The sequence below is a fragment of the Anomalospiza imberbis genome, chromosome 7 (assembly GCF_031753505.1).
Source record: "Anomalospiza imberbis isolate Cuckoo-Finch-1a 21T00152 chromosome 7, ASM3175350v1, whole genome shotgun sequence".
NCBI classification, from domain to species: Eukaryota; Metazoa; Chordata; class Aves; order Passeriformes; family Viduidae; genus Anomalospiza; species Anomalospiza imberbis.
Window position 1 is genome coordinate 14,476,490 of NC_089687.1, and position 25,910 is coordinate 14,502,399.

Here is a 25,910-nt window from a genome sequence, read left to right on the forward strand (position 1 = left end):
CAGTCTTTCTTTCTAAAATACATTCTTGTCCTGAAGTATGGAAGTGTCAGTTTCTAATGATGTACTTAAATGTATTTGTAGTGAGATGCCCTTATAATTACAGGCAATTACTAGAATATCCTTCCATGATAATGGAGATTTTCCTTAACACTTTATCCATGGAAAAATGGCATGCAGAATTAACAAACAGAAACAATTTTAACCTTCAATAATTTATTCAAATGAGCTCCTCTGTGACCTAAGAAAGGAGCAGAAATAATTCGTAGTATCTGCATGTAGTAAAGAAAAAAGTGAAATATTTAATATAATGAGCAGTATCATCCCAAGGCACACAGTGTCATTGCTAAATGGTGTCTCAGTTCTCCTCAAATATGTGTTGGTGGAGCTGCCTTCAGTGACTCACAGTGATTATAGCACTGGCTTGTCTCTAATGCGATTAAACACCGCTGGAGTCATGGACTCTAATATCGAAGCAGTCTCCAAGGCAAAAGTTTCATGTCATGGTGGTGACTTCAGCCAGCCCCATGATTACAGCAGGATTGCTCTGAGGCTCCAGTTCCACCCTAAAACCAAGTCTGTTTTGATATATAAATTTGCCATTTATTTCAATTGAAAGTTATAAAAAATTAAATGTCTGTCTTGAATGTCTAGTACAAAAGAACCTGCAGAAATCATTGTCATCTTGATGACTTCCTTCCAAGGAATTTCTGCGAAACAATAAAATAACTGACAGGGAAAACTTGAAATTATTCTTCCCCTGGCTCTACATCTGACACTGTCACATATCTGCTAGTGTAATGGGTTAGCATCAATTCACACAAATAGAAACCAAACCCATCCCTTCTTTCCTCTCAAATATAAGATCTCTCCTTCACATTGCTGCTTTGTCCCCCAAAGCTGTACAAACTGGAAACTCACAAGAATTAAAACATGACGCCCCCTCCTCAATGCCGCAATGCTCCATTTCAAAAGTGCAATTAAAGCAAATATTTTTCAAATGATCTGAAATTTCATCCTTTCAGTCTGATTTAATCTGCTTCCAGGTGCAGGCAAACAGATAGAAATTTAAAATGGGATCCTCTCAGCTCAGAAAGAGCCTAGTTTGGCAGCTGAAGACTCCTCATCCCTTCCCACAGTTGAATGGATAAGGAACAAAATCCTGTGCTGCGGGGATTAAATTAAATTATTAGCCAGCCCGTGTGTGTGTGCACGCAAACATGCAGGATGCTGGTGAGGGCAGGATGAAATTAAAGGGGAGGATGCTAAAGGCTTATCCTTGTGCATCTGCTAAGCAAATCCCTCACGCAGAGAGTTATCCCAGCTAGCTTGTCCTGAACAATCCGCTGCATGAAAGCGCTTTCCAGAGACCCTGCAAACACAGCTGCATTGCTAATGGCTGCCAACAAAGGCACTGCACAGGCAGCGGTGCGGTACAGACTGCGAAACAAAGGGCACATGGAGAGCAGGATGGATGAGATTCTGCTTCTGCAACAACCCCATCTGAAACAGCAGCAACCACTTGGTACTTACTACCTCTTAATAAAATACTGGCTTTCACTTTTTCCAAACACTATTTGCTACTCTTTTGCTGGGCTGCTGCTTTCCCCTAAGCACATATACGTGACATGATCTCTCTCTGGTCTTCTCCAGGAACCCAGGTGCTCTGGAGCTCAGTTGAGCCCAACTATTTCTATTTGTTTGAAAGAAAATCAGAGCCCACGTGGCAAATAGTCCTATAAAATGTAATAAATAATTTGTTTTAATAGATTTAACAACTAATCCAGAGAAGTCTGCCAGAATTGTTTCCACTGCAGACACATGTCTGGGGCTTTTCAGTTACTTAGCAGTGGGAAATATTTTGCCTCTCGTGATACCAGGCTGAGTGGCCCTTGCATCACTGCCTGCAGAAATCCTTTAGCTAATCCACAGATTTAGAACTCGGGAAGAAATCCTGAACAGAAACACAGAATATAAATGTAGGAAGAAATTTTTAAATCTACCTCCCCAAAAGGGAAAATGTAAGAGCATATGGTTTTTTGCTGCTGTTATTGCCTGATTTCTGCCAGACTCATGTGCAGAAATCCCTCTGCAGTTCGGCAGTGCTTGCTGGGTGACGCTGCCTACTCCTGCGGGCTGCAGAGCTGCCTCTGCCTGGTGTCTGGGATTACCTTGCCCTCCAGTGGCTGAACTGAAAAACGGGGATAAAAGGCCACTGCAACACTTCTCTCTGCTTTAGAAATGCATCCAGAGAGGCCTACACACCATGATATTGCAATGGAAATACTAAGAATTTATGTCATACTAATTTTTAATATATGAATATAAACTAATCCTTCCCTCCTTTCCTGTTCCTGGTAGGTATGCAATCTGGAACAATCTTCATCCTGCTCTTTCTCTGGTTTGCTAGGCTTACATAGTGGGCCATGGGGGAATGATTAATGAGATGCAAATACAGCATTTTGATTTGTCCCTATATATGAGAGTGTGGTCAAACTCCATTTTCACAGATTGTGCAAAGAAATCTCTCAATAATACATGCCACTGTAACATATACGTTCTTCTCAAAAACACTTTTGGGGTTTTTTTTCCCAATAACATGTAACATAAATGCTGATAAACTAATATGTGGCAACAACGGCACAATATTTTAAAAGATATAAAAGTCTAATAAAGCTCAGTGCCCCTCTGATCTGGCCCTTGCAGATGATTTTTTAAACATTCAACATAATGAGGCATTTTCTGTTTTGAAAGTGAAGCTCCATTCACAAATGCCTGTGAGTGTTCAACATTTATGCAGATCTGACATATCTCAAACTGAGCACTAAGAAAATGTGATTCACACAACCAGTGCTTACTGGTAAGAGACTTGGTTCAAGTGATACGTAAATCAGATTACAAGCAATCTACTGAACAAAACCAGAGTTTAATTCTTAAAGTGTCATTTAGTTACCATAATCATAAGAATTTCCTCTTTCACTCTCTGTGTCCCAATTTTTATAGCAAATTAAGCAAGAGTCTCATGACTCATTGAGTGCACAGGCCTAACTTTATCCCAATATGTATTGAAATAGGCTATGACATTGTCAGACAAAAAGTACCTGGTCCTGTAGCTGAATATGTATCACAGTGTAGAGAAATACTTGGTTAAGGTTGGAAAAAGAAACTTCAATGTCAGAAATTCCTGTTATTTTGGAGCTGAACTTTTGCAACTTTAATGGTCTCTTTACTTCTAACAGAAAAAAACAAATAAATAAAGAAAATGAAATTACATTAAATAGTCTCCTCCTGACAGTTACATGAGATTCAGCTGGGATGAAACTTTTGGACCCATAGCATATGCTTCTGCCTTTTGAGCTAATTAAATAATTGACAGCTGTGGAAGACTGTCCATTTACAAAGGTCATCTGCAATCAGGCAGCAACACAATTAACATCAGCAGCAAAAAGTGATTAGAGATAAAACAGGAAACCTCAGAGCTTTGCAGTGGAGATGTTTTCAAATCAGCTGAGCCAGGTGAATGTCATCCAAGGCAAATATAAAACTGGCCAAAGCAAGCTTTAATGATTTTCCTTGAAAAATCATGTGTGAGATTACACATATAGTGTCTACTTTGAAAAGGGATGAGAGAGGGCAAAGGTGTTAGGGAGTTAGAGAATCTCTGTGTTCTAGAGAGTGGAATGTAGTGTAGCAAATAATTAAACCTTTAGTAGGTACTCAGAACACAGTAAGTAAAAGGAAACCTGGGGGGTGGGGTTTAAGGACAAATGTTAAATCATCTACCCATCTTTACTTTCTTTTTTTCTTTAGTGAGGCTTTGATGCTGTTTTAAATTGCATTCTCCTGAGCAGGCTGGGAAGTGTTGTGCATTTTGGTGTATGACAAAATAGATGCAAAAGGGGGTAGAGTCATATATCTTAAGATGTGCCTAGTGGTTCTTCCCAGGACTGGCCACCTTGTGCTGTGACCTTTCATGACCTAGCTGAAGACAAAATAGTTCTTATGAAATCTGGAAGTATCATTAGAATGAGAGGGATGGCAAGCACCATGGCTGAGAAGATTAGAGCTAAAAAAATATTGTTTCAAATTTGTAAATGGATTGAAAGAGGAAAGAAACCAAGATTCAACAGACATATATGCTGTTCAGTTTATTGGAAATAAAAACCAGCAGGTGGAAGAACTACTGGATGGGCAGCAATTCTGCAGGACAGTACATGCAGGCTTCAGAAGAGTGTAATTCTCAAGTGTGACTCCATGGCAGTGTGGAAAAGGTAAAAAACCACATGGGGGGAAATAGGCTGTAACCACTGTTGGTCTGTGCTTTCATGCTTTCCCTCTCTGTGGCACTTGATGAGGCCTCTGCTGGTGTACAACAGCCAGTAGAAGGGGGGATTTTCTGCCTGAGAAATGTGTAATCACTGCATTATCTGGAGAAGGGGAAGGGATGGGAAAGAGGAAGCTGTAAATTCAGTAGCTGGGACAGGGGGCAGTGATGAGGAAAAGCAACAGTGATGCCCCTGTGGGACAGGAACTGCAAACATGGAACCTCTGTCTCTCAGCTTCATGCTGAAGGATTTGAAGAGCTATTTCTCCTCTGCAGTGCTATGGGATTAGGAGTTCTGGATGTGCTGCTTTGACGTAGTTTGTCAGCTGTGATCCACCCATTTGCCACTGTTCAAGAGCCCTTGAACTGGAATGTGCCTGGCAGTACACAACCCGAGTCAATATGCTCTCCTCATCCATTATCTCTCCTTCCTATGTTTTTCTTTTGTGTTTTCAGGCAAGGTTGGATGGTGTGGTATAATCTTTCCTATTTTGCTAATTTTCCTACTACAGTAATGTCTTTGTTTCCTAAGAGGCTCTTTCTTTGCATTGCATGAACTAAACTGAAAGTGGACAGAACAGGTAGACCAACAGATGAAAACTGCTGAATCCCCCAAAGGATTTTTTAGAAGTTTTTTTTCCAGTTTATTAAAGGCACAGTTTTTTAATGTGCCAAAGGTTGTTGAATCACAGAGAGCAAACAAGCTCTGTGGACTTAGAGCTGGACCTCAAAACCAAAGACCAGTTTTGCTTTAGAGAGTGGATCTTTGAGATCTTTTCCCTGCGGGTGTATTCCACAGAAGCAACTAAGCAAACACTGAAAGTTAGGCTTGCATCCCTTGGGAAGGGCCATCAGAAATCACTAAACAGACATAATAAATACTATTGTTAGTCTGCACCACAGTTTTGGCATCGTCTTTCAAGCAGGTGTTTGGAAAGACCTCTTGGGAGAAGACAACTACACACCTCACAAAGTCCAGTGTAGGAGGATGCTAACACATGTGCTTCCAAGCTCTGCTTTGTTTTGGGTGCCAATTTCCCATCTACTTTGTCTTCCAGCCTGCTGCCAAGCTTGTACTGATGGAAATACAAAGCTGATTGGTGTCGCAGTGTGTTTGCCCTGCTTTGTTTGTATGTAGAAAATGCAGTTCATAATTCCTCAGTTTGTAGTTAAGCACCCACTTTTATGTATCATCCCAGGCAAAGAATAGGTAATGATTGCAAAGTTAATTCTATTTTTCTGTAGAAAATTCTGCTTCATGTATCCATTTCAGTAAGCTATTGGGCTAGATCCCAGATGGCTATGGTATTAGTCTTCCCACCAGGCATTTATCCAAAGATTTACCCTGTGGGTAAAGAGGGAGAAAGGCCAAGTCATCTTGCTACTTTTATATTTAAGCCATTTACATTTGCTCAGAGATGCCATAAGCAGCTGGGTCTCAGCTATAACTCTCTGGGTGATACATTCCTTCCTGTAAAAAACAGGGAAGCCATTTTCCTTGCTGCCTTGTAAAGGCATTGAGAGAAGTTTAGCACAAAGCAGACCATTCATTGCTGCTTCCCAAGAGTGTGCTTGGTTTGGGGGGTGAATTAACCAAAGAAGGAATGAGCAGAGCAATGAGTGAGACCCTCACTGACACTGAGGTGGCACACACTTTGGTGTGAATGAGATTACAGCTGATCACCCTGGATTCTAAGTCCTCTGAGAAGTCATATATTTATTATTTATACCCAGACACTGGCATTCTATACAATGGAAATGGACAATTAGTCACAGACTTTTTTTACACGCTTTTACAAGCAAAGATCCTCAAATCTTCATCCAGGCTAACAAAGCAGCAGTGCCCCAGATGGAGTTGATTAGTCAGATTTGATTATTACCAATAAGGGAGCTCTGTTCAGACTTGCAAAGGAAAAAGGAAATGTGGATTAAGGTTTGTTTCAGGAATGATTAGCCAGTTTTCCTTTGAATGGTGGAAACAGTTCTGAAGAAGTCTGGCATCATGAAGGTGTGAAGTGGAAATGTTTGGGTTTATTGTTTGTGTATTTTGCCAGAGAGCTAAAAGCCCCCATTTATGTCAGACTGAGAGCTAAAGGACAGGAATATCACAGATGGAGTTCCATGGTTATAGGTGTCTTGTAAGGAAATGGGATGCTGGTACCTGGGCTGGGCATACAAACTTCTGTGATCAGAGGTTCCCATTTCTGGCCCAAACTGGGTTTCCCTGAGTAATGTTTGCAGTTACAGCTCTAGCTGCAAGAGCTTCGACCAAAGCCTGGGATTCAGCTTTCATGTCAAATCTAGGATTCAGAGAGAAGGGGTTTATGTCAATATTCTGTTCCAACACTCAGGGCTGGGGTTTTACCTTCCAAACCCAGCAAAAAATAAAATGTTCATTGATCATGATGCCTTGCAAAATGCTTTTCTGCTGCTGTGTGAAAAGCTATTGCTGATGAAATTGATGAGTTCTTGCTTCTCTGTTCTTCCTGCGTGTATGTGCACATCTCCTGTCTTGTGCCTAGAATTCAAGCTATGCTGGAAATCAGCTGGAGTGGGGTTTGCCTGGCTGTGAGCCCAAGGGAGGGCTTTTGGACTAGGATAACATTAGGAATGATAGTAAGCAGCCTGATTTCCTTGGCTGATTAATCTGAAATCTCCTTAGAGACATTCAGAAAGACAATGCAAGATTTTCTCTGGCAGTAGCTGACTGGGGTTTTTTGTCTACCGGTTTCCCCTAAAATGTTTGTCACATTGCCAAGCTGCTCTGTTCCTTTGATATGCAAAGTACTTTGAAGAGAGACTTCCTCAATTACCAGTATTCCCAAAGCATGGCAATGTAGTAAGGAGGGAAAGGGGATTTTTGTCTTCAGACATCACTCAGTATAAAAAGGAAACACTTGTGTTTGTAGGGTCATCTTATGGTACAAGATTTTTGAAGTGTTCACATGAGATACTCCTTTGTAGCTATACTAGTATCCCTACTTCGAGCTCTGTTTTGAGAATAATTATAGATAACATGTGGGTTTTGAGATATACCTAGAAGCGAAAGACACTGGTAATGATACCCTCAAAGGATACAGGGAAGGTAATGCAGAACAAGTACGAAATACATGTGATGAAATACTTGCCGTTCTCATATATCTCTAATGATTTAATAGCCAATGGGCACCAAGGTGTACCTGATATAGCATCTATTTTACCAGGACTTAAATCAGTGGGCTCCAGTTTGATCAAACAGCCTGGATGTAGAGTGGTTCTGAAATTCTCTCTGTTTTTAATGGTGGCAGAAAGCTAGTGTTGTGTCAGTGTTCAATGTAACAATCCTGACCCACTGGCGATTCACAGGCAGAATGCAACTTTTGGGATGCTTCAGGCAGCTGAAATCCTGTCCCAGTGGTGAAGGGGAATGGCTGCTTCCTGGCAGGCTGTGTCCTATGGGACTCTGAGGTGCCATGAAGAGGAGGCTGGAGAGCCCTGGAGATAGCCCCTCTGGGGTGATGTGCTGGGCTTGGCTGGGATAGAGTTAATTTTCTTCACAGCAGTTTGGCATGGGGATGTGTTTTGGGTTTGTGCTGAACACAGGGCTGATAATATAGAGGTGTTTTTGTTATTGCTGAGCAGAGCTTACAGAGCCAAGGCCTTTTCTGCTTTTTGTATGGCCACTTTGGCAAGAGAGTTGGGGGTGACACAGTTGGGACAGGTGGCCCCAGCTGACCAAAGGGGTATTCCAGACCATATAACATCAGAGTATATAAAGGGGAGAGGAGGAGGAGGAGGAGGAAGAGGGGCTATTTGGAGCAATGGAGTGTGACTATTTGGAGTCTTCCCATCACCGTTACATGTGATGGGGCCCTGCTCTCCTGGAGATGGCTGAACACCTGCCCGCCCTGGGGAAGCAGTGATTTAATGCCTTGGTTTGCTTTGCTTGTGTGCATGACTCTTGCTCTTCTTATTATACTGTCGTTACCTCAACCCACGAGTTCTCCAGCTTTAACCCTCCCGATTGTCTCCCCGGTGCTGCTGGTGAGGGATGAGTGAGTGCCTGTGGGGCTGGGCTGACAGCCGGGGTTACATCACCATGGGTGAGGGATGGGGGAACCGGGAGGTGCTCCAGGACAGGACAGAAGAGCTTCTGACACGTGTCCTGCCACCGCCTCTCCTCAGGGACCCCAGTCCACCCACCTCGGGCTTGTCCTCGGCTACGCTCCGCTCGCACTACGGCCAACATGACAGGCACGCCTGCGAGATGTGGCGCTTGGAGGGAGGGCTGCGGGGAGCCCTGAGGAGAAAGATGCGGGGGGCACCCGACATCTGCCTTCTCTCTGCCGCAGCCTCCCCGTTCCCCCCTCAGCTTTCCCCTCAGCCTGTCCCGAACTGGCGCCGGCACCGGGGCAGCGCCGGGAGCGGCCCCGCCCGAGCCCCCTCCGCCGCTAGGCGGCGCTGCCCCCGCCGCGGAACGCGAGGCGCGGCCGCCGTGTTCCCGGGGGGACGCGGGGCGGGCGGAGCGCTGAGCGCGGCGCACCGCGTCCCGGCAGGAGCGCGATGGCGCCCAGCGGCAAGGTGAGGGCCGGGGCCCGGCGTCCCGCCGGCTCCGGGCACCCACATGCACCCATCCCTGGCACCCGGTGACTCCTCCCCATGCTGGCCGCCGAGCCGCTGCCGGTGCAAAGCTGGCGAGCTCAGAGGGAACCGGTGTTCCTGCTTCAGAGCACAGTGCGGCTCCCGCAGCAGTGACTGGCATTGCTCTTGCTAGCGTAATGATAGAACTGGTTTTGCTCTGTTGAAAACGCAGTGTGTATGTGTGGTGCGTTTAAGGGAACTTCTTGGTGAAAGCTGTGGTCTCTTGTGTTACGGGGCAGTTTAGTATCTGTTGAACACAGCTTTATCTGTGCTGCTGTAGCCATCTCCCTCTTTGCTTTATTATAGCTGCTTCAGCACCGAGAGGCCAGAGATAAAGGCGGCTTGTTCCATACCGCCCTTAGCGGTGCCTGAGCAGAGCGGGCGCTTTAGCTCAGGTGTGACAGAGCTGTCCTGCGGTCACACGTGCGGAGCTTCGGGCGAGTGTCGCTTAGGAGCCCGCAGCTGCCAGCAGCAGCTCTGGGTGCTCGGGTGGGATGGCAGGGGTGAGTAACAGCTGAAGAGAGACAGAGAGGAGGGTTACCACGAGAGCTGTCCTCTTCATGAAGGAAGATTTCACATACCTGGACGGGCACCCCGCCTGGGTTTGCTGCCTTCCAGAAGAGCATCTTGGCACTCGACGCTTGATCGTGTGTTTCGTAAGCAAAACAGCAGCTCTTCACTCCTGCACTTCTTTGACTCCTCTGCTGTCATCCTGCCATCTATGAAGGGAATTTTACCCCTTTTGGACAACAGGATGGATTTGGCTGCCAGCCATTGTGTGTTTTTACGGAGCACAGCACCAAGGCAAGGAGGGTCTGCAGCTGCTGATGTGGGTAGATACAGTAATTCCTCAGGCTGGAGGTGGGCACTGACAGGGCTCTTGTGAGAACGCAGTGCAGCCTCTGTAGCTGCTTCTGCAGACCTGGCTGGCTCTGGCACTTATTCCCAGCTCCCTAGGCAAGCCACTGGTGAAGGCAGGGTGAGGAGTAAAGGGCTGAGACTGAGTGTAACCTGCTGGGCAGCTTGTGGAGCTCTGCTGCTCAGCAGGTACTTGGAGTTGCTTGCAAGGCCATATGCAGAGCTTAGACCAACACCTTCTCTCGCTGTTCATCCATTTTGCTTTGCAGAAGCAGACTCTACTTGTGCCACTTGGCAGACTTGGGATTATTGCCCACATGCTTTTGTCAGCTTCATTTCTTCTGGAATTGGATATATCTTGTATTTTAAAACAAGTCAGCTGGCTCCAGCCTAGGTAATACCTGACCTTCCTGTGTTCTGGCAAACAGTTTTTTTCAGGCAGGGTAATTTAATCTACTGGCAGCCCATCAAGCAAGGTTTTGATGTATATTTAGGGAGCTTTGGTTTAATCCATGAGAATAAATTTGAGCTGGCTTTGGACATGCAGAGCCTTATTTTGCTGAATTCCTCTTTCAACTACATTCATATGGATGATTAATCAAGATAAGAGGAGTCTGTGAAAGAACTTTAGAGGAACTTAGAGTCAAATTAGAAATTGCAGGAAACAATTTTATTTAATTCTAGTGTATAAATCAATTCATGGGCCGATTTGGGCAGTGTTTTGTATAGATCAGTTAAAGAGGTGATTAGAAATGCAAAAACATAGACTAATGTGAGGGATTTAAGCTCCTAAATTGAAAATGGAATTAATCATTCCAATTATGAACTAAAATATCTGATTAATTTCCTGATGCAGAAAAGCTCTCAGATCCCGAATACATTCATGGGATTGTATAGAAATTACGTGCCCTTCACAGGTTATTATGTAACATGGGGTTTTTTTGTATTTTCCACTGAAATGTCTGTAACATGGTACAGGATGAAATAATTTTCTTTTCAGTGCAGTTATACCAGTTCTGTCTTCCACCATTGTCTCTTATTAACAGTGTAAAAGAAATCTCTTGTGAAGTAGTTTGATTTTTAGGTTTTGTGTGAATCCTTTTAAGTAATTATGCTTGTATTTTATTTTTTACTCTCACTCATGCTTTTCAGGTGGCAATAGTACTGTGCCTGGATGTAGGCCTTACAATGAGCAGTTCTTCCCCTGGTGAAGAGTCTTCACTTGACCAAGCCAAGAAGATTATGACAAAGTTTGTGCAGAGACAGGTGTGTGTGATTTCATAAGTGTTAATAACATCTGTGAAACATTTTTCTTGTTTACTAATAATTGAAATAAATGAGGAATGAGTGAAAATTAGCCTCTATTTATGCAGGAGTGACAGTGCTCTTTGTGGTTTTTTTTGTATTTCTTGTGCATGTGATGTGATAGTTGGGTTGGTCACCTTTTTTCTTCAGGGCAGTAGAAACTTTTCGGGAAAAGAATTGCCTTTCTCTAAAATATTTCAACACTTATAAGTTACCACACAGAAGTCTCATTTTGAGGACTGATTCAGCCAGTTTTATTTGTTTTATCCCAGATAGCCTCTTGTAAATATGTTAGTTTAATTATATCTAACTTTGTGATCTCACTGTAAGTTTGCATTTCGAGAGGATAGCACCGAATAAATCAGTAAATCCATTGTAATTGATGTTTCAAAATTAGTTTGTCGTGCTGTAATCTGCATAACATAGTTGTGTGAATCTGCCTGTGTTTTTATACCTGTTTTGTTTTCTCTGTATCTGCAGGTTTTTGCTGAGAGTAAAGATGAAGTTGCTGTAGTTTTGTTTGGCACTAATGGCACTAGAAATGGCCTTGCCAGTGAGGATCAATACCAAAACATTACTGTACATAGATCACTAATGATGCCAGATTTTGATCTGCTGGAAGACATTCAAAATGTGATTAAAGCAGGCTCTGAACAAGCAGACTGTATCCTTTTGCTGCAGAGCACTTCTTGAACTGATTCAGCTACGTAGGAGACAGGAAGTCAGTGTTGTGAAATTGGGCTCAGCCTCCCAAGTTTTAAGTACTATCAGAGTTGAGCTAATTTGTGGTTGTAAGTTTGTCCAAAAGCAGGCTTAGCTGCTTTTTGAAGTTCTTTTAGGCTAACTGATGTAGCCTTGGCCTTAAAAGGAATCATTGCTTTTATGAAGTGTTCTGTTAATTAAAGAGAATAAAGATAGTAATATAATTTTAGGCTTCAGATAAGGCATGTATTTTTAAAGTAGCATTACAGAACTTGGTTTATGCTTTTTAATAAAATTTTGTTTATGAAATAAGTCAGCAGAAGTTCCAGAAACCAGACTGTCGTAGTTTCAGCCCAGCTGGCAACTGAGCCCCACACAACTACTTGCTCATTCAGCCACCAGCTGGATGGGGAGAGAACTGAAGGGGTAAAGGGGAGAGAATTGAAAGGGTAAAAGGGAGAAAACTCGTGGGTTGAGATAAAGACAAATTAATAGGGAAGTTAAAAGCCGTGTACACAAGCAGAGCAAAACAAGGAATTATTCACTGCTTCCCCAGGACAGGTTGGTGTTCAGTCATCTCCCAGAGAGCAGGGCCCCATCAGACTTAACAGTTACCTAGGAAGACCAACACCAGACCTCTGAATATCCCCCCTTCCTCCTTCCTGCCAGCTTTACATGGTGACTGTGATGCCAGGTGGTGTGGGATATCCCATTGGTCAGTTGGGACCAGCTGTCCCTGCTGTGTCTCCTCCCAAATTCTTGTGCCCCCCCTCCAGCCACCTCACTGACAACGTGGTACAAGAACCAGAAAAGGCCTTAGCTTTGTGCAAGCACTGCTCACCAACAACTACAACATCCCTATATTATCATCACTGTTTCCAGCACAATTTCAAGACAGCCCCATGCCAGCTCCTGTGAAGAAAACTATCTCTACCTTAGAGAAAGCAGAACAGAGGTTTATCAGATTGATTTATTCATAAAGTGTTTCCAAGATTGCCAAGTATTACTCCCTGGTTTGAATGCCATTCATGTTTGACTGTGTTCTACTCTTAGTTACAGGTAAGGTGAAGAGTTTTATAGGGTGAGCTGTATAGTATTCCTTCATGTGTTTCATTTGCATTCAGTTCAGTTTCCTGTGTTGTCTCTCTCTGTCCATAAAATGATTGCTGTGAGCCACTCAGCTGGCTCACACATTCCCAGTGGACATTGTGATGAGGAAGAAACTAAGAGATTGTCAGATGCGGGTGGTTCAAAGAAAAACTTGCATGAGGAAATTATATATGTTGAAACTTTGTTGGTGGAAAGGTTAGACTGCCTCTTCATGGACTTGAGCCTCTCATTGACAGTTGAGAGACTGGGATCTGAAGAAGTCTTTTTAGTGTTCCATTGGGTAGGTGGGGTAGAGACAAGATCACAATACGCACAAGTTATATAGGGACCTCTTGCACATCAGTTATTTGCAAAGTATTTTTCTCAAAAGAGTATTTCTTAACTAAAATGCATGTTTGTCAGTCTTTGAGAGGGAGTGAAAAAGTAAAATTGTTTTATACAAAAACCACTTATCATTGCTTCATTCATATTCTGAGATTTTTCTTAATTTTGCCTAGTTTTGGATGCTATTATTGTATGTATGGACTTGCTTCAGAAGCAAACAATGTAAGTATGTAACTTGAGGTCTTATACAGAAGTCTGACTTTGTACTGTTTTCTTGCTAGTCTTATATTTACTGTATCTATAAACATGGGAAGTGCTTTCTTAAAGAAAAAAAAAAAACAAGCAAAATAATTCCAAAATATTAAAGACAAACAGCACACTACAGAAATTTGTCTCCAAACAATCTTTATGAGACATCTGACTTGTCCAAACAATTGGAGAGCTTTCTGAGGCAGCTGGCAACTCTGTAGTAGAGCCATGAGAATATTAATGCCATTATAGAAGGCACAAAGCCTTTCCTTTCTGTCACATACCTTGTGTTGTTTTCAAAAATTGTTAATCTGGATGTTAAAATGCTTAGAAAAGGGTTACTGAATTTAAATGTAATGGCATATTTTAGAAAGAAAAAAAGAAAAGAAAACTAGAAAAGTGAATTTGTTCAGCCTAGGAATTTAAAGACTGTTGGAGATGAAGTGGCTGTTTGTAAACATGCCGGCTGTGAGAAATAAAGGTGCAATAAAGGTGCAAAAAACACTCTTAAGCTCAGAAAAAATGTTGACATCAGTGTTACAAAGTTATCAGTGAATGTACTTAGGCTGGCAAGGTGTTTCTAACACTCTGAATTAGTGGTGCAGGGAAGGGAAGGTAACTGCACTTCTCTCAAACCAGAGCTTGATCGTGTTTCTAAAAAGGTTATATGATCTAATTGTGAGTGCAGAAGACTGCACTTGGTGATGCAATTTACAATTTTATGAATAAAGTCTAATCAGTGTGGAAAGCTGTATCCATTTAATGGTTAAAACCGAGTTGTGAATGAAAATTACTGTATTTATGGCATTATAGTCTTGAATAGCTATGGAACACTGGGTTTTCTTGTAGCCTGTATGCACCAACCCCTTTGATATGGAGTTTGTCTTAATTTGAGAAAATACTATAGGGTAAAAATCCAAGACAATCACTCTTATGTTTGATTATCCAGATCAAAACTGTACCAATTCAACTGGATTTTGTTCTGTCATTGGCCAGCCTTCCTGATCTGTACTGTTACTACTTCTTAGTATATTAAGTAGTCTTGAAAGTCCATCTTCTCTAATGAATCTACTGAATTAGATTACTAAAATGGAACCCCCACCAGCAACAGTAATTTAAAATACATTTTCACAAAAGCAGACTTACAGCTGCAAAGAAAATAACCAGTGTAATCCATAAACAGCCTAACATATTTTATTAGCATTTTATCCACATTGATGAAAATTGGCAGAATTCCATTCATTTAGATGTAGTTACTGTCTACAGTCACAGGGCTAGAATCCTCAATTTTAGGATAGAAGGGAGAAAGGGGAAGCATATAAACACTTAGGATGAATAGTGCAACCTATGATGCGACAACTTCTACCAAATAGGTTTATTTGCTTTCTTTCATTTTGCAAGTATATTTCTTTGGTAAAAGTAATTACAATTATATTACTTTTGTTATTATTTTGTAAGGAATTAATTTTAAAAAGCCTTATAATATTTTCAATATATGTAAATGTTTTTCTCTATTTTAAGAGGAAAGAAATATGAGAAGAGACACATTGAACTGTTTACAGACCTTAGTAGTCCTGTCAGTGAGGATCAGCTGGGAATTATCATTGCTAACTTGAAGAAAACAGGAATTTCACTTCAGTTTTTGTAAGTATTAAAATGGCTGTTATGTGCTATGCCATCTTTTAAAGGGAAATTATTCTTTCTTAATAATTATATTGAAATAGCCTGTGATCTGCTGGATATAGTCTCTTCAGAGGTATATGAGTAAGGAATATGATTATTGTAAGTACTTCTCTGTTATATGTACTTGGAATTCCACTTATGAGCCAAATCCCCTTGGTTAAATAATGTGCAAATAAATGTTAAGATGACTGCTTTTTCTCCACTTAAGCTTATAGCTTAGAGCCAAAGTGTAAAATGGGAGACAAAAGAAAAATATAAGCAGAGAATTAGGAAAAAATAAGCCAAAGATAGCCTCAGAAACAGTGGTTTTGTCACAGCAACAGCCTTTTAGGTAATGATGTTACTGGGAAGAAATAATGAGGTAGTGTTGCAGATGTTAATAGCTTGATTCTGTTGTCAGTAGAGAAGCAGGTCTGGAGAGAAGGGTTATATTCACAATGATGGGCTTGGAAAATGGAAGCAATGTCTTATGTGTTAGAACAGGAATCCCTTGATTGTCATGCTGTAGATACAGGCATTGATCCAGATAATCAGTAGTGGTGTTAAGGTCTGTATTGGCTGTTGCAGGAGCCTTCTAGAGGAGTTTATTTAAAAGCAAAACTTTATGTGGCTGTTTATTATAAATACTTTCACAGGAGAAAGTTAAAGCCCTAGATTTACTTCTGAGAATGTACTTTAACCTAGATCCAGCATTCTGTAAGGAACAATGTTGTGAACTTATTAATGAATTCATTTAAGCCATTTGCCAACCCATCTGGAAGATAAAAGAGGAGTTAGATGGGAAAATATGGCTGAAAATCTTGGTCTGATCCTCCACAAAACATCTTTGCCTTTGCTTAGGGGAGGCTGGATGCAAAAATATCAGGTTCTGTCTACACAGGAAAAACAATTATGCTTCTAGTGTGACAGGCCCCTCCTGGCTTATTTGAGCTGTTGTTGGCACTGGAGGCAGTAGAGGTGCAACTCCATGAATCTGAGTTCCTCTGCCAGTCAGAATACATCTTTTGGAGCCCTGGTATTCAGCTGCTGCTCCCGTGTCTATGAAGCAGAAAAGAAATGTTACTGTTACAGCATTGGTTTCAGGTTTGCACCCTGTCTCCCAGCCACAGGAACAAGGGATTATTTGATTTTTACTTGTACAAATATAAAATGCTTATTTTAAAAAAAATTCTTGCTAAACCTTTTGTTATAACCTATGCTTCCATCTCTTATGCCCTGATCATAGACTAGGTTGTAACTTGCAGCAGAGAGTTGGTTTTCCTCCCTGTTTCCAGGTGCCAAGCACATGCTGAGCACTGTGTAGTGTTGGGTATTATGTACTTCTCATCACAGTAGTCTCTAGGTATTCTGTAGTGAATGTACCCTAACTTTTACCTATCAGAGATTTGAAGCTTTTTGATGTTGCCCTATCAGCTTAAAAATACAGTTTCTATATTTGTCAGTGGAATCTGCTTCCTAAAAAGGTACCAAACACTTTGCTGCAGCTCAGTTTTTCATTTTGCTGTATGTGACACTTGTGCATAATGTTAACTCTGCGTAGTATTGGTTGCTTCATGGATAAGTTTAGTGAGGACTAATGAGGTGAAAGTATGGTAGAGACGTGTAGGTTGCCTTTTAAAAAACATAATACAATGCTAAAGTTATTTCACTTTGTAGAAATATGATAAAAGGTATCATGTGGTTCATTCAGAATTGGATCAGATGAAAGACCTGAAAAATCTGCAGGTGTTTTCAGGGGCACAGGATCTTACACATCTTTCTCTGCTGTGTTTGTTATACTTAGTTAACGCTCTCCTGTATTTTGAAGAGCAGCAAAATCATTTTATCTATAACCCCTGGCTAAATTTTAAAATCTGATTCATGAAGTGCAGGAAGAATGTGTCATCTTCAGTCAGAAATTCATCCAGTGTTGTAAGCTATTAAAATCTCAAAGAATAACATTGTTGCAGAAATACCTAATAGCTCCACTGCAGAGAATGTCCTGCTTGCTGGCATTTGGAGCTGATACAGAGTCACAGGCATGGAATCGCCTTTAACAAGTCATCTGGAGCAATCCTCTACTTCAGCCTGGGTCAGGTGTATGTCTGTCATTGCTGAGCAGTGTTTGTCTAACCTTCTGATAAAGATTTGCAGTGATGGAGACTCTTCTCTCTCCTCAGGCAGTTGGTTTTAGAGATTATGGTTTGAAATGCCTTTAGCATGTTTTTGACTATGACCTGACTCCATGATGTGATTGGAGCGCAGGCAGAATACAAAGAACTGATTGTTTCCTTACTCTCTGCAACAGCTTTTTATATTTAAGGCTGTCTTGCCTCTAATTCCCTTCTCTATTGGCTTTATTTTGTTCAATCTTTTTTAATGGATCTTGCTTTCTAATCAGCATTGACTTTACTGTCTAATCTATTCCTGTATGTGGATGTCTTTATTGATGCACAGTACCCAGAACTGGTGAATTGCTCTGGTCAAGATGTTACCAATGCCAAGTAGGCTTGAAATACTCCTTAATTTGTTTTGCAAGTCCTGTGGCTTTTTATACACCTGTCTGCAGCTAGATAGAAATCGTTGATCCTAAAACATTTTTGTTTTGTTTTGCTTGGTTATTTTAATAAGGAAGAAAGTCAAACTAACTGCTTCGTCTTTTGTTCTTAGTCTGCCATTTCCAGTGACTGTTGATGAAGGAAGTGGAGATACAAGTGCCAGTGTACATGCTCATATGTACAGAAACTCTTTTCCCATAAAGGGTTTAACTGAACAACAAAAGCAAGGTATTGATGTGGTGAGGAAGCTCATGTATACTTTGGATGAAGAAGGAGGGCTGGAAGAAGTTTATACTTTCAGGTAAATTTGGCTAATCCTGGTTATTGTACTATAGATATACTTCCTGATTTCTTCTCCAAAAGCTGAAGTTAAGTAATCAATTGAAGTCAGTGAATTTTATGACTTGCTGTACCCTCAGTCCCCTTCATGCAGCTTCTTCAGTGGCATTAGAATAAATAGAAGAGCTTAGAGATTTCAGGGGAAAATTAATTTTCTGTATCTATATTTAAATAAAAAAATCAGTTTCCTTCCGTCTTTAGTGTTGGAGGATTTTGGAGGGAACATTTCTGTAAATGTCATTTCAAAAACGTTTTAGAAAGAGATGGAATTTGTGGCATAGTTAGCTTGAACATCTCCATTTAATGGTAGCCTTTGTTCTTTGGTTTCAGACTACTTTTAGCTCACTAGTTTGATAAACTCCCACAATTTCTTTGAGTAAATGTTGTTTGTTGAATTCTGCTCTTTAATCATATTCTGCTGTGCCACTGTGACAAACAATATATTTTTCATTTTTCTTGCATTAGGAATGCAAGAATCGAAAGATGATTTTTTCACTTCTTGTTTTCCCAATGAAAGAATAAGTTTGTGTATCTCTGAAAAACTGTTGCTGATGATATATCCAAGACTTCTCTACATAGGTGTTGTCTCAGTTGGGAAACAGGCAAAATGCACCTATCATAGTCTGATGTTACTGTCTCAGTAGTTCTGTTCTACAGTCATGAAAAGTGATCTTTTAGACAATGTGATTTTCAGGACGCTTAGCAGACCACAGCTGTAATGTCATTATCAAAGGTAATTTTTAGATGAGGGTTATCCCTGTAGGTTTATATGCTGTAATTCATCAGTTTATTTGTGGGATTTCCTTCCCTCCCCCAGCTCAGTTGGTCAGCTTTGCACCTCAGCAGCCAGAGAAGCTGCTCCTTGAGCATTGCTGTGCATTAGTGAAGAGACACATGTCGCTGTGTCTGTGTTCTGTACTAGTCAACAGAGCAGTCTGAGTCTCTAGAAAAAAGCAGGCTTTGTCACTGCTTCAAAGACTGCACAGAAAAGCAGACTCTTTCCTGGCCCATTTATCCTTTAGGATAATGCATATGCATGAACCTACCATGTGGCTTGGCCTCTTTATACTTTTTTTATCACAGACTCTTGCTACTTTACAAGCTGTCTTTGTGCCATACTTTCAGGGGAAATCCAAAATCTCTGGATAAATAGGCTTTTGGCTAGTAGATTAAAGCTTTAGTTGGAAAAGTTGTTTAAGAGTATGTGAGGTTTTAGATGCAATTAAGTTGCTTATCAAGCTTTAAGAAGTCAGCTTTGCAAATCTGTCATGATAACTGGCTAACGCAGATACACTCTCCATTTTCCTAGATTAATTATTCTTGCTGGTAAAAATATTTCAACTCTTGTAAAAATAAATTAGCCATGCCAGGAAAGTGAGTGAGGAGGTTTTGTTGTGATTTTTTTGTTATAATACTCAGCCTATTAGACAGGATGTACTTCTGCTGCCACTGGATTTTGAGGGAAGGGATTGCAGAGCAGAAGAGAAAGGTTGTGTTCATTAAATGCAAGCTGAAATATGTGTTTGCAAGGCTTTATTGACTGGATCATCTTTAATTACAGGCAGCATTTTTCTTCTGTAAATATAAGAAATTAAAGGCTAGAGATAATAAACTGAGCTTAAATTACATTTTTAGGCATTTGGTGCTTGTGTATTTGATTTTTGTGCTCATCCCTGAATGTATGTGTTGCAGTACTCCTAATGATGCAGTACCATGTTCTTTTTTAAAATCCTGTATTGATGTCTTTATTGCTAGGAAAAAAAAAATCTTCCCCTCCTTTCCATAAGAAAAAAAAAAACTAAAAAGGAAATCCAGTGTTTATCTCATATAAAAAACCCAGTGTGTTTTTGCCTTCCATTGTGCTTTTAGAATTTAAAAAAAAACAGCTCCGTTCATACTAGGAAACCTGAAAAGTAGAATGCCAGGTTGGATTCTCTACTGGTCATTTTAGGAGTTCATCTTGATTTCTGCCAGACAAGTGCTTTAATCAAGAGAGTGGTGGATTCCAGGTTTTATCATAATGTGAAAAAGAGTAGTGCAGCTTTGTTTTATCTTTGCTTTATCATGCAATAAAAAAAAAAAAATTGAGCGCTTTCTCTGTGTTGGAATTTTACAGCCAAATTGACAATACAGTTTGTATTAGCTGAAAGCTGTTCTGGGGGGCAAGCCTATTTGAATTCACAATGACATATAAATTACTGTGAGTTGTTAATTTTGGACTCCATTGCTAAAAGTTGTGCAATTAAGTTAACACTTTTTAGTATAAATTCATTACAGTTCAGTTTTTTGTGGTTTTTTGAACTTGTATATCTGCTGTTTAGGCTAGAAATAGCTGAAATAACTTCTTTCGCTATGACAGAATGCCCTTAAATTAATGAGTCCACTAGTGCTGTATAAAAAAGTGCCAAAAGTTAATTTCTACATAAACAAAATCCCGTTAATTGAAACTGGATTCTTTATTTTTCAGCTGCACTATAGAAAGCATTTTACCACTTAGAGCGCCTTTTCTAATTTTTGTTGTTCAGCTTGCTGCATGGCCTAATTGGATGAGCACAGAAAAATGGAAAATGCTTAAGAAGCAATTGTGGTTTTATCACTAGACTTAACACAGAGCCTTTAAGCCCTAGTGTCACACCATCATAAAAGCTCAAGATGGGGATAATCTACTGTACACCTCTTTTTTTATTCTCTTTTCTGACAATGGGTAATGGTAAGATTATTGATAAAGTTTATTTGCTTTATGCAATCAAAGCTGAAACAGTTTGGACTCCTGCATTTCCTTAAGGAGAGTGTATTGTCTATAATACTTTATTACAGTTCACCAGAGTTCATTGCTGTTTTGCTGATTCCTTCATTTAGAGAGAGTCTGGAACGCCTTTCAATGTTTAAGAAAATGGAAAGAAAGCCTATGCCTTGGCCCTGCCAGCTCACTATTGGTCCTAATTTGTCTATAAGGATTGTGGCCTACAAATCAGTAAGTGTGTAAGATCATATATTCCAGTGTAATTTGGCAGCAAGTTAGGTGCAACTACATGTTGATTTTTTTTTCCTTAAAGCTAAGAAAATAACGAAGAAACAACATCCAGATAATTACAATAGAGATTTTTGTTTGGTTAGAAGCCAGTACATCTAAAATTGTGGTTCCCACAGCAACTTTAACTTCACCGTACACGTTAAATAACTAAAATTCATAAGGTACAGACATAGGAGTAATTGCTGTCTGCTCTGGCACTTAGTGGTATTGAAGTTGATGACCCTGATTAAGAATGCTGTGAGTGAAGATTTACATTCAGCATCAGGGATATGTGAGACTTTATTTATATATTTCTTAAGCCCTAGGCATGAGAAGAATTTTGGACATGTGTGTATAAAATGGTGGGTGTAAATGTTTTACCAGCCATCATTTCAAATCACATCTGTTGTTATTTCAGACTTGGAATAAAAGGTCTGATTTTTCAGCTTGTTTGTACTGTTTGGCAGAGCTTGGGCCCAGTCTGTTTCTTACGGTTTATATGGTTCCTTTAACCAGTGCTAGGAAAAAGTAAGTGTATTTAAAGGCAGCAAATGTGCAAATTTCTTGTTATAGAATAGTTAATAGGTAACTGTGTAGTGTGGCAGTATTGATGGATCTGATGAGATGGAGTTTTATTGGCTTGTTATTTCAACACAAGACTGAGCCTGATGTTATGAAGATGAAATATATCTGAAGTCTGAGAGCTGGGTATACTAGCCTTGAAAGACATCAACTTTATAGTTATTAATTTTTTTTTACTAGGCTGTTGTGCCAGACCAGTGCAGATAGACAGAAAGAGTCCCCTCCCAAAGATGTTTACACACAAAATAAAATAAGTTTGGGAGAATAAGCAACATGAACTGAGTGACTGGCCTGAGGTCATACAGCAGTCATACTGCCATAATCTATTCTGTTTTCTGCTCAGTTCTACATTTTTCTTCTCATGTACTAGCTACACCATCAATTTCACTTAAGCAGAGAGAAAAGAAAGCAGTTTTATTTCCCTGTAGTTGGGAAACATTCACTTATTGTAAATACTTATTCCTTCTTTCCCTCCCAAGTCCCATAATGCAACTGGGATCTTTTTGCCTTTTGGAAAAGTTGCAGTAATATAAGGTATTTTTATCCTGTAGTGTAGTAAGCCTGATGAAAAACTTGGCCAAGCAAACTGAGTGAACATTGAGTCTTACTGTATCTTTAACATATTTCTTAATGCTTTGTCAAAAGTATTTATACAGTTGGAGGTAGTAAATTGCATAGCAAGCAAGTTACATGGTATCCTGTGTCTCAAAGACTTCCACAAATGGCTTAACCTACAGGTTTAATGAAAAACCAGGACAAGTGTGCTGTCAGTATGCTACAGTTCATGTGTTAGGTCTCATACAGATGAAGCAGTGCTGAAAGCACTCTGGTGGCAGCCAGAGATGCGTTATTTGACAGTCTTTATTAGTTCTTTATTGGCAAAACAATGCAGCACTCACGATAAGGATTTTTTGTGTGTTCTGGTAAGTACTCTGGATCCCATTGAAATGTTAAACATTGCTTTTCTTTGAACTCTGATATCAAGGTCACAGAAGAGAATGTGAAAAAACCTTGGGCAATTGTGGATGCTAAAACCCTCAGAAAAGATGATGTGCAAAAAGAAACTGTTTACTGCTTAAATGATGATGATGAGACAGAGGTTCAGAAAGATGATACTATTCAAGGTATGACATCTTTATGTGCACCCTGAAGACAAAGGGAAGATAATGGCTCGGACTCTTAGGTCACCTAAGGGCCTCTTAGTTTTATGACTTGAAGCCTAGCTGTGGTCTTAAAATGTGAACCCTGTAGGCTGGTGGAACACAGAGACTGTTGCATGCGACTCTTTGTTTTCACATATTTATAAAAAACCTTATTTTGCCAGTAGTAGGAATAATAATAACAGGGATAATTGTAATAGGAGTAACAACAACAATAATAGTAATAACAACAGATGGAACTTAGAAGGCACAACAGCTTTCTGAACTACACAGTGTGGAAGGCCATACCTCAGTTCTGTAGTGAGTAGTTCTGCTACCACTGTTCTGTTTTTAGATCTTCAGTTGTACTGATAACATGAATGCTTTCATAGTGCTGCTTTTTTTGTAGATGAGCAAGTGCTCTAGTTATTCTGCACTTGGAAAGATGAAGCCATCAAAGGAGGGTTTAGTACTAGCTTTGCTGTACTATAACAGAATCAATCTGAAGAAGTGGTATGCAACGTACTTTTTATGACCTGCAGCTTCTTTCTGAGCAGATTAATTTCCTTAGAATACTACAGGCCCAGAAACAGCAGGAAATAGTGTACTTTCTTTTAAAAATTGAGTTAAGCAAATCTATTTCATTTTTTGTGATTGCATAGATATATTTTGTTACTAGTTTTTTCCTTTCCTTTGCTATTTCAATCCCACACAAGTAGGGCAAATATATTAACTATAAAGAGCAGAACTATTCAGATAACACTATAGAGAGTGCTGTCAGATGAATAACATAAATTGAAAATTAGAATAAGCTGTATTTTTTAATTTAATGTATTTCAATTGTAGCATCCATAGGTGTTTCATAGCAGTATCAGATAAAGTCCCAATGACAATGTGACCTTCTTTAAGCAGAAATGATGGTTAAAAGATGGTCTAGTTATGTTCTACAACTTCAAAACTGCAAAAAAAAAATCCAGTTCTTACAGAAAATGCATTTTGAAGGATTTGTGACTGTTCTCAGCTAATCTTCTGACTGCTTAAGTTAGTAAGTAGTTGTGGGATACTAGTAAAAAGAAGTGGTGAGCAGTTCAGTGTGAACAAAAGAGATAAAAGATTTCCCTGTCAGTGGTGTGGTATTTCTAATGCTAAAAGAGCTACTGATGCCTCCTGGACTTTTGTGCATCTTTTGAGAAATGAAATAATTAGACAATATTTTGTATTTTCAGCACCTGTACTGAAATTTCTTTCATTCTGTGTGTTTGATTTTCAGTTTATAGGAAAATGTATCTTATAGGTTTTTCATCCAGGGATTTATCTCTGTTCCTTCTGCTTTCTTCACACCTGAGGATATCATCCTTAGTTTGTGGCAACATAATAAAGTGATGACATTACAGGGAGGATATTGGAAGCTGAGATAGGAGAATAAGCAGTTGGAGCAGATGATACCTCTGAGAAATTACAGCTTCCTATTTTATGGACATATACCTGTAATGGATAGCATGGGAAGTAAGATACAGAAGTATATAAAAAGACCAGTTCTGCATACAAGAGTGTTTTGGTTTTGCATTGTGTACCTTGGTTCTACTGTTAGCACATTTTATTCTCTGAATCTCTTCTGGTGTCACCTCGTATGGTATGATTTATTGTATGTTTGAGGTTGCTTGTATATGTTTGCAGAGAGTGTTGCAATCTGTTTGCTGAAATCTATTATGATTTGCTTAAATCTATTCTGTGAGCATAACTTTGTTAGGCAAGATGTTCCCTTATTTTCTTTCCTGCTCTCTGAGAGTACTTGTGTTACATAAAATGATGTACAAGGAGTGCAACTGCTGTTCGTGAAGTACAAAATGTGTCTATGGGTGTTTGGGTTCTTTTTTCTAGCAGGGAAAGTAATTTGATGAGCATGTGTGGAACTTAGCTGTGGGGCACAAATGCATTGTTAAAATATTCAGAGAGCTACTTTCAGTGTTAAAATTGTAGGCCCATATGCTTACCAGATGCTCTTCTCTTGTTCTCCAGGTTTTCGGTATGGGAGTGATATAGTTCCTTTTTCCAAGGAAGATGAAGAGCAAATGAAATACAAAACAGAAGGAAAGTGTTTTTCTGTTTTGGGATTCAGTAGATCCTCTCAGGTGTGATACTAAATATCTTCCTATTCAGCTTCCTGGGTTATTCAAGACAATTGATCTTGGTTTGAATTCAGTAAAGTCATGGTGTTGTATTGGGTTTCAATATTGGGAACGGGGCATCTCTGCTCAGGTATACAGGGGTGACTTATTTGCTGTTTCTAGTACATGTAAGCGGTATGTGGTCTTGTGAAGGAGAGAAGCTTGTAAATGTGGCCATTGGTCCCTCAAGTGAAGCCAGACCCACTGAGTTCATATCTCTGCGAAGAGGAGACAGAGGTATTGTTGTCTCATTTAATCTCAGAAACTTTAGTAGTCAGTCTTCTGTTCAGCTCAGGCAGCAGCCTTTCTGAGCTTTGTCCAGCCAAGAGTATGGCTGCTTCTTAACAGAAGCTTTTCCCTCAAGTAATGTTAAAGCGAGCCTGAAGCTGTCTCTATTCATTCTCAATTCCTTAAGGATTAGTTTGTGAACCATGACTGGTCTCATCTTTCTATTGTGACAAAACTTAAATGAAGTGAAGACTTCTTCACATAAGAACTTAGACAAAGGTAGCATAATTCAAAAACTCTCCATGTTTCCGTGAGATGCTTGGTGTTTGTAATGCACTTATCTCTACCTGTGGTATTGACTTCACTATTTGCTGTCCCTGACAGTTGTAAGAAACTTACTTTGAGCAAGTACTTTAATAAAAGTTACCCAGCACAAGGTGATTTCCTTCAGAAAATCCAGGACTTAAGCATTAGCAAAGCCTTAGGCAAAGGCTTAACAAAACTGTTCTTGAAGGACACATGAGGAGAGAGTACAGAGATGTGACTGCCAAGTAATTGCTGTGAATGTTAAACTGCTCCCCATCTTTTTTCTCTGAAAAAGTTTCTGACTGAAACTTTACTCATCTTATAGTTACCCACACCCAGTCCTCTTTACCAGTCAAAACTGAAATGAAATCATAGGGCAGTTCTACACCTTCACTTCTGACAACTCCCAGCCTTCCTGCTCTTTGA

At 40.1% G+C, this 25,910-nt stretch overlaps 1 protein-coding gene across 4 annotated transcripts in view; it reads left to right on the plus strand.

Annotated features, from left to right (window-relative positions):
* Positions 1-3,795: 3,795 nt before the first annotated feature.
* XRCC5 (X-ray repair cross complementing 5) overlaps positions 3,796-25,910 on the plus strand; it is a 54,703-nt gene continuing 32,588 nt past the window's right edge. For 2 of the 4 annotated variants that reach the window (XM_068195494.1, XM_068195497.1), the window contains exons 1-9: positions 8,849-8,881; positions 10,952-11,065; positions 11,585-11,768; positions 13,414-13,462; positions 15,011-15,133; positions 17,822-18,010; positions 20,908-21,022; positions 22,629-22,767; positions 24,802-24,914. In XM_068195494.1, coding sequence (XP_068051595.1) covers positions 8,864-8,881; positions 10,952-11,065; positions 11,585-11,768; positions 13,414-13,462; positions 15,011-15,133; positions 17,822-18,010; positions 20,908-21,022; positions 22,629-22,767; positions 24,802-24,914 — 1,044 coding nt within the window. In that variant the 5' untranslated portion in view covers positions 8,849-8,863. Of the gene's footprint in view, positions 4,269-6,227; positions 6,255-8,848; positions 8,882-10,951; positions 11,066-11,584; positions 11,769-13,413; positions 13,463-15,010; positions 15,134-17,821; positions 18,011-20,907; positions 21,023-22,628; positions 22,768-24,801; positions 24,915-25,910 lie in introns of those variants that run through there. The other 2 variants (XM_068195496.1, XM_068195495.1) reach the window with 2 other exon arrangements.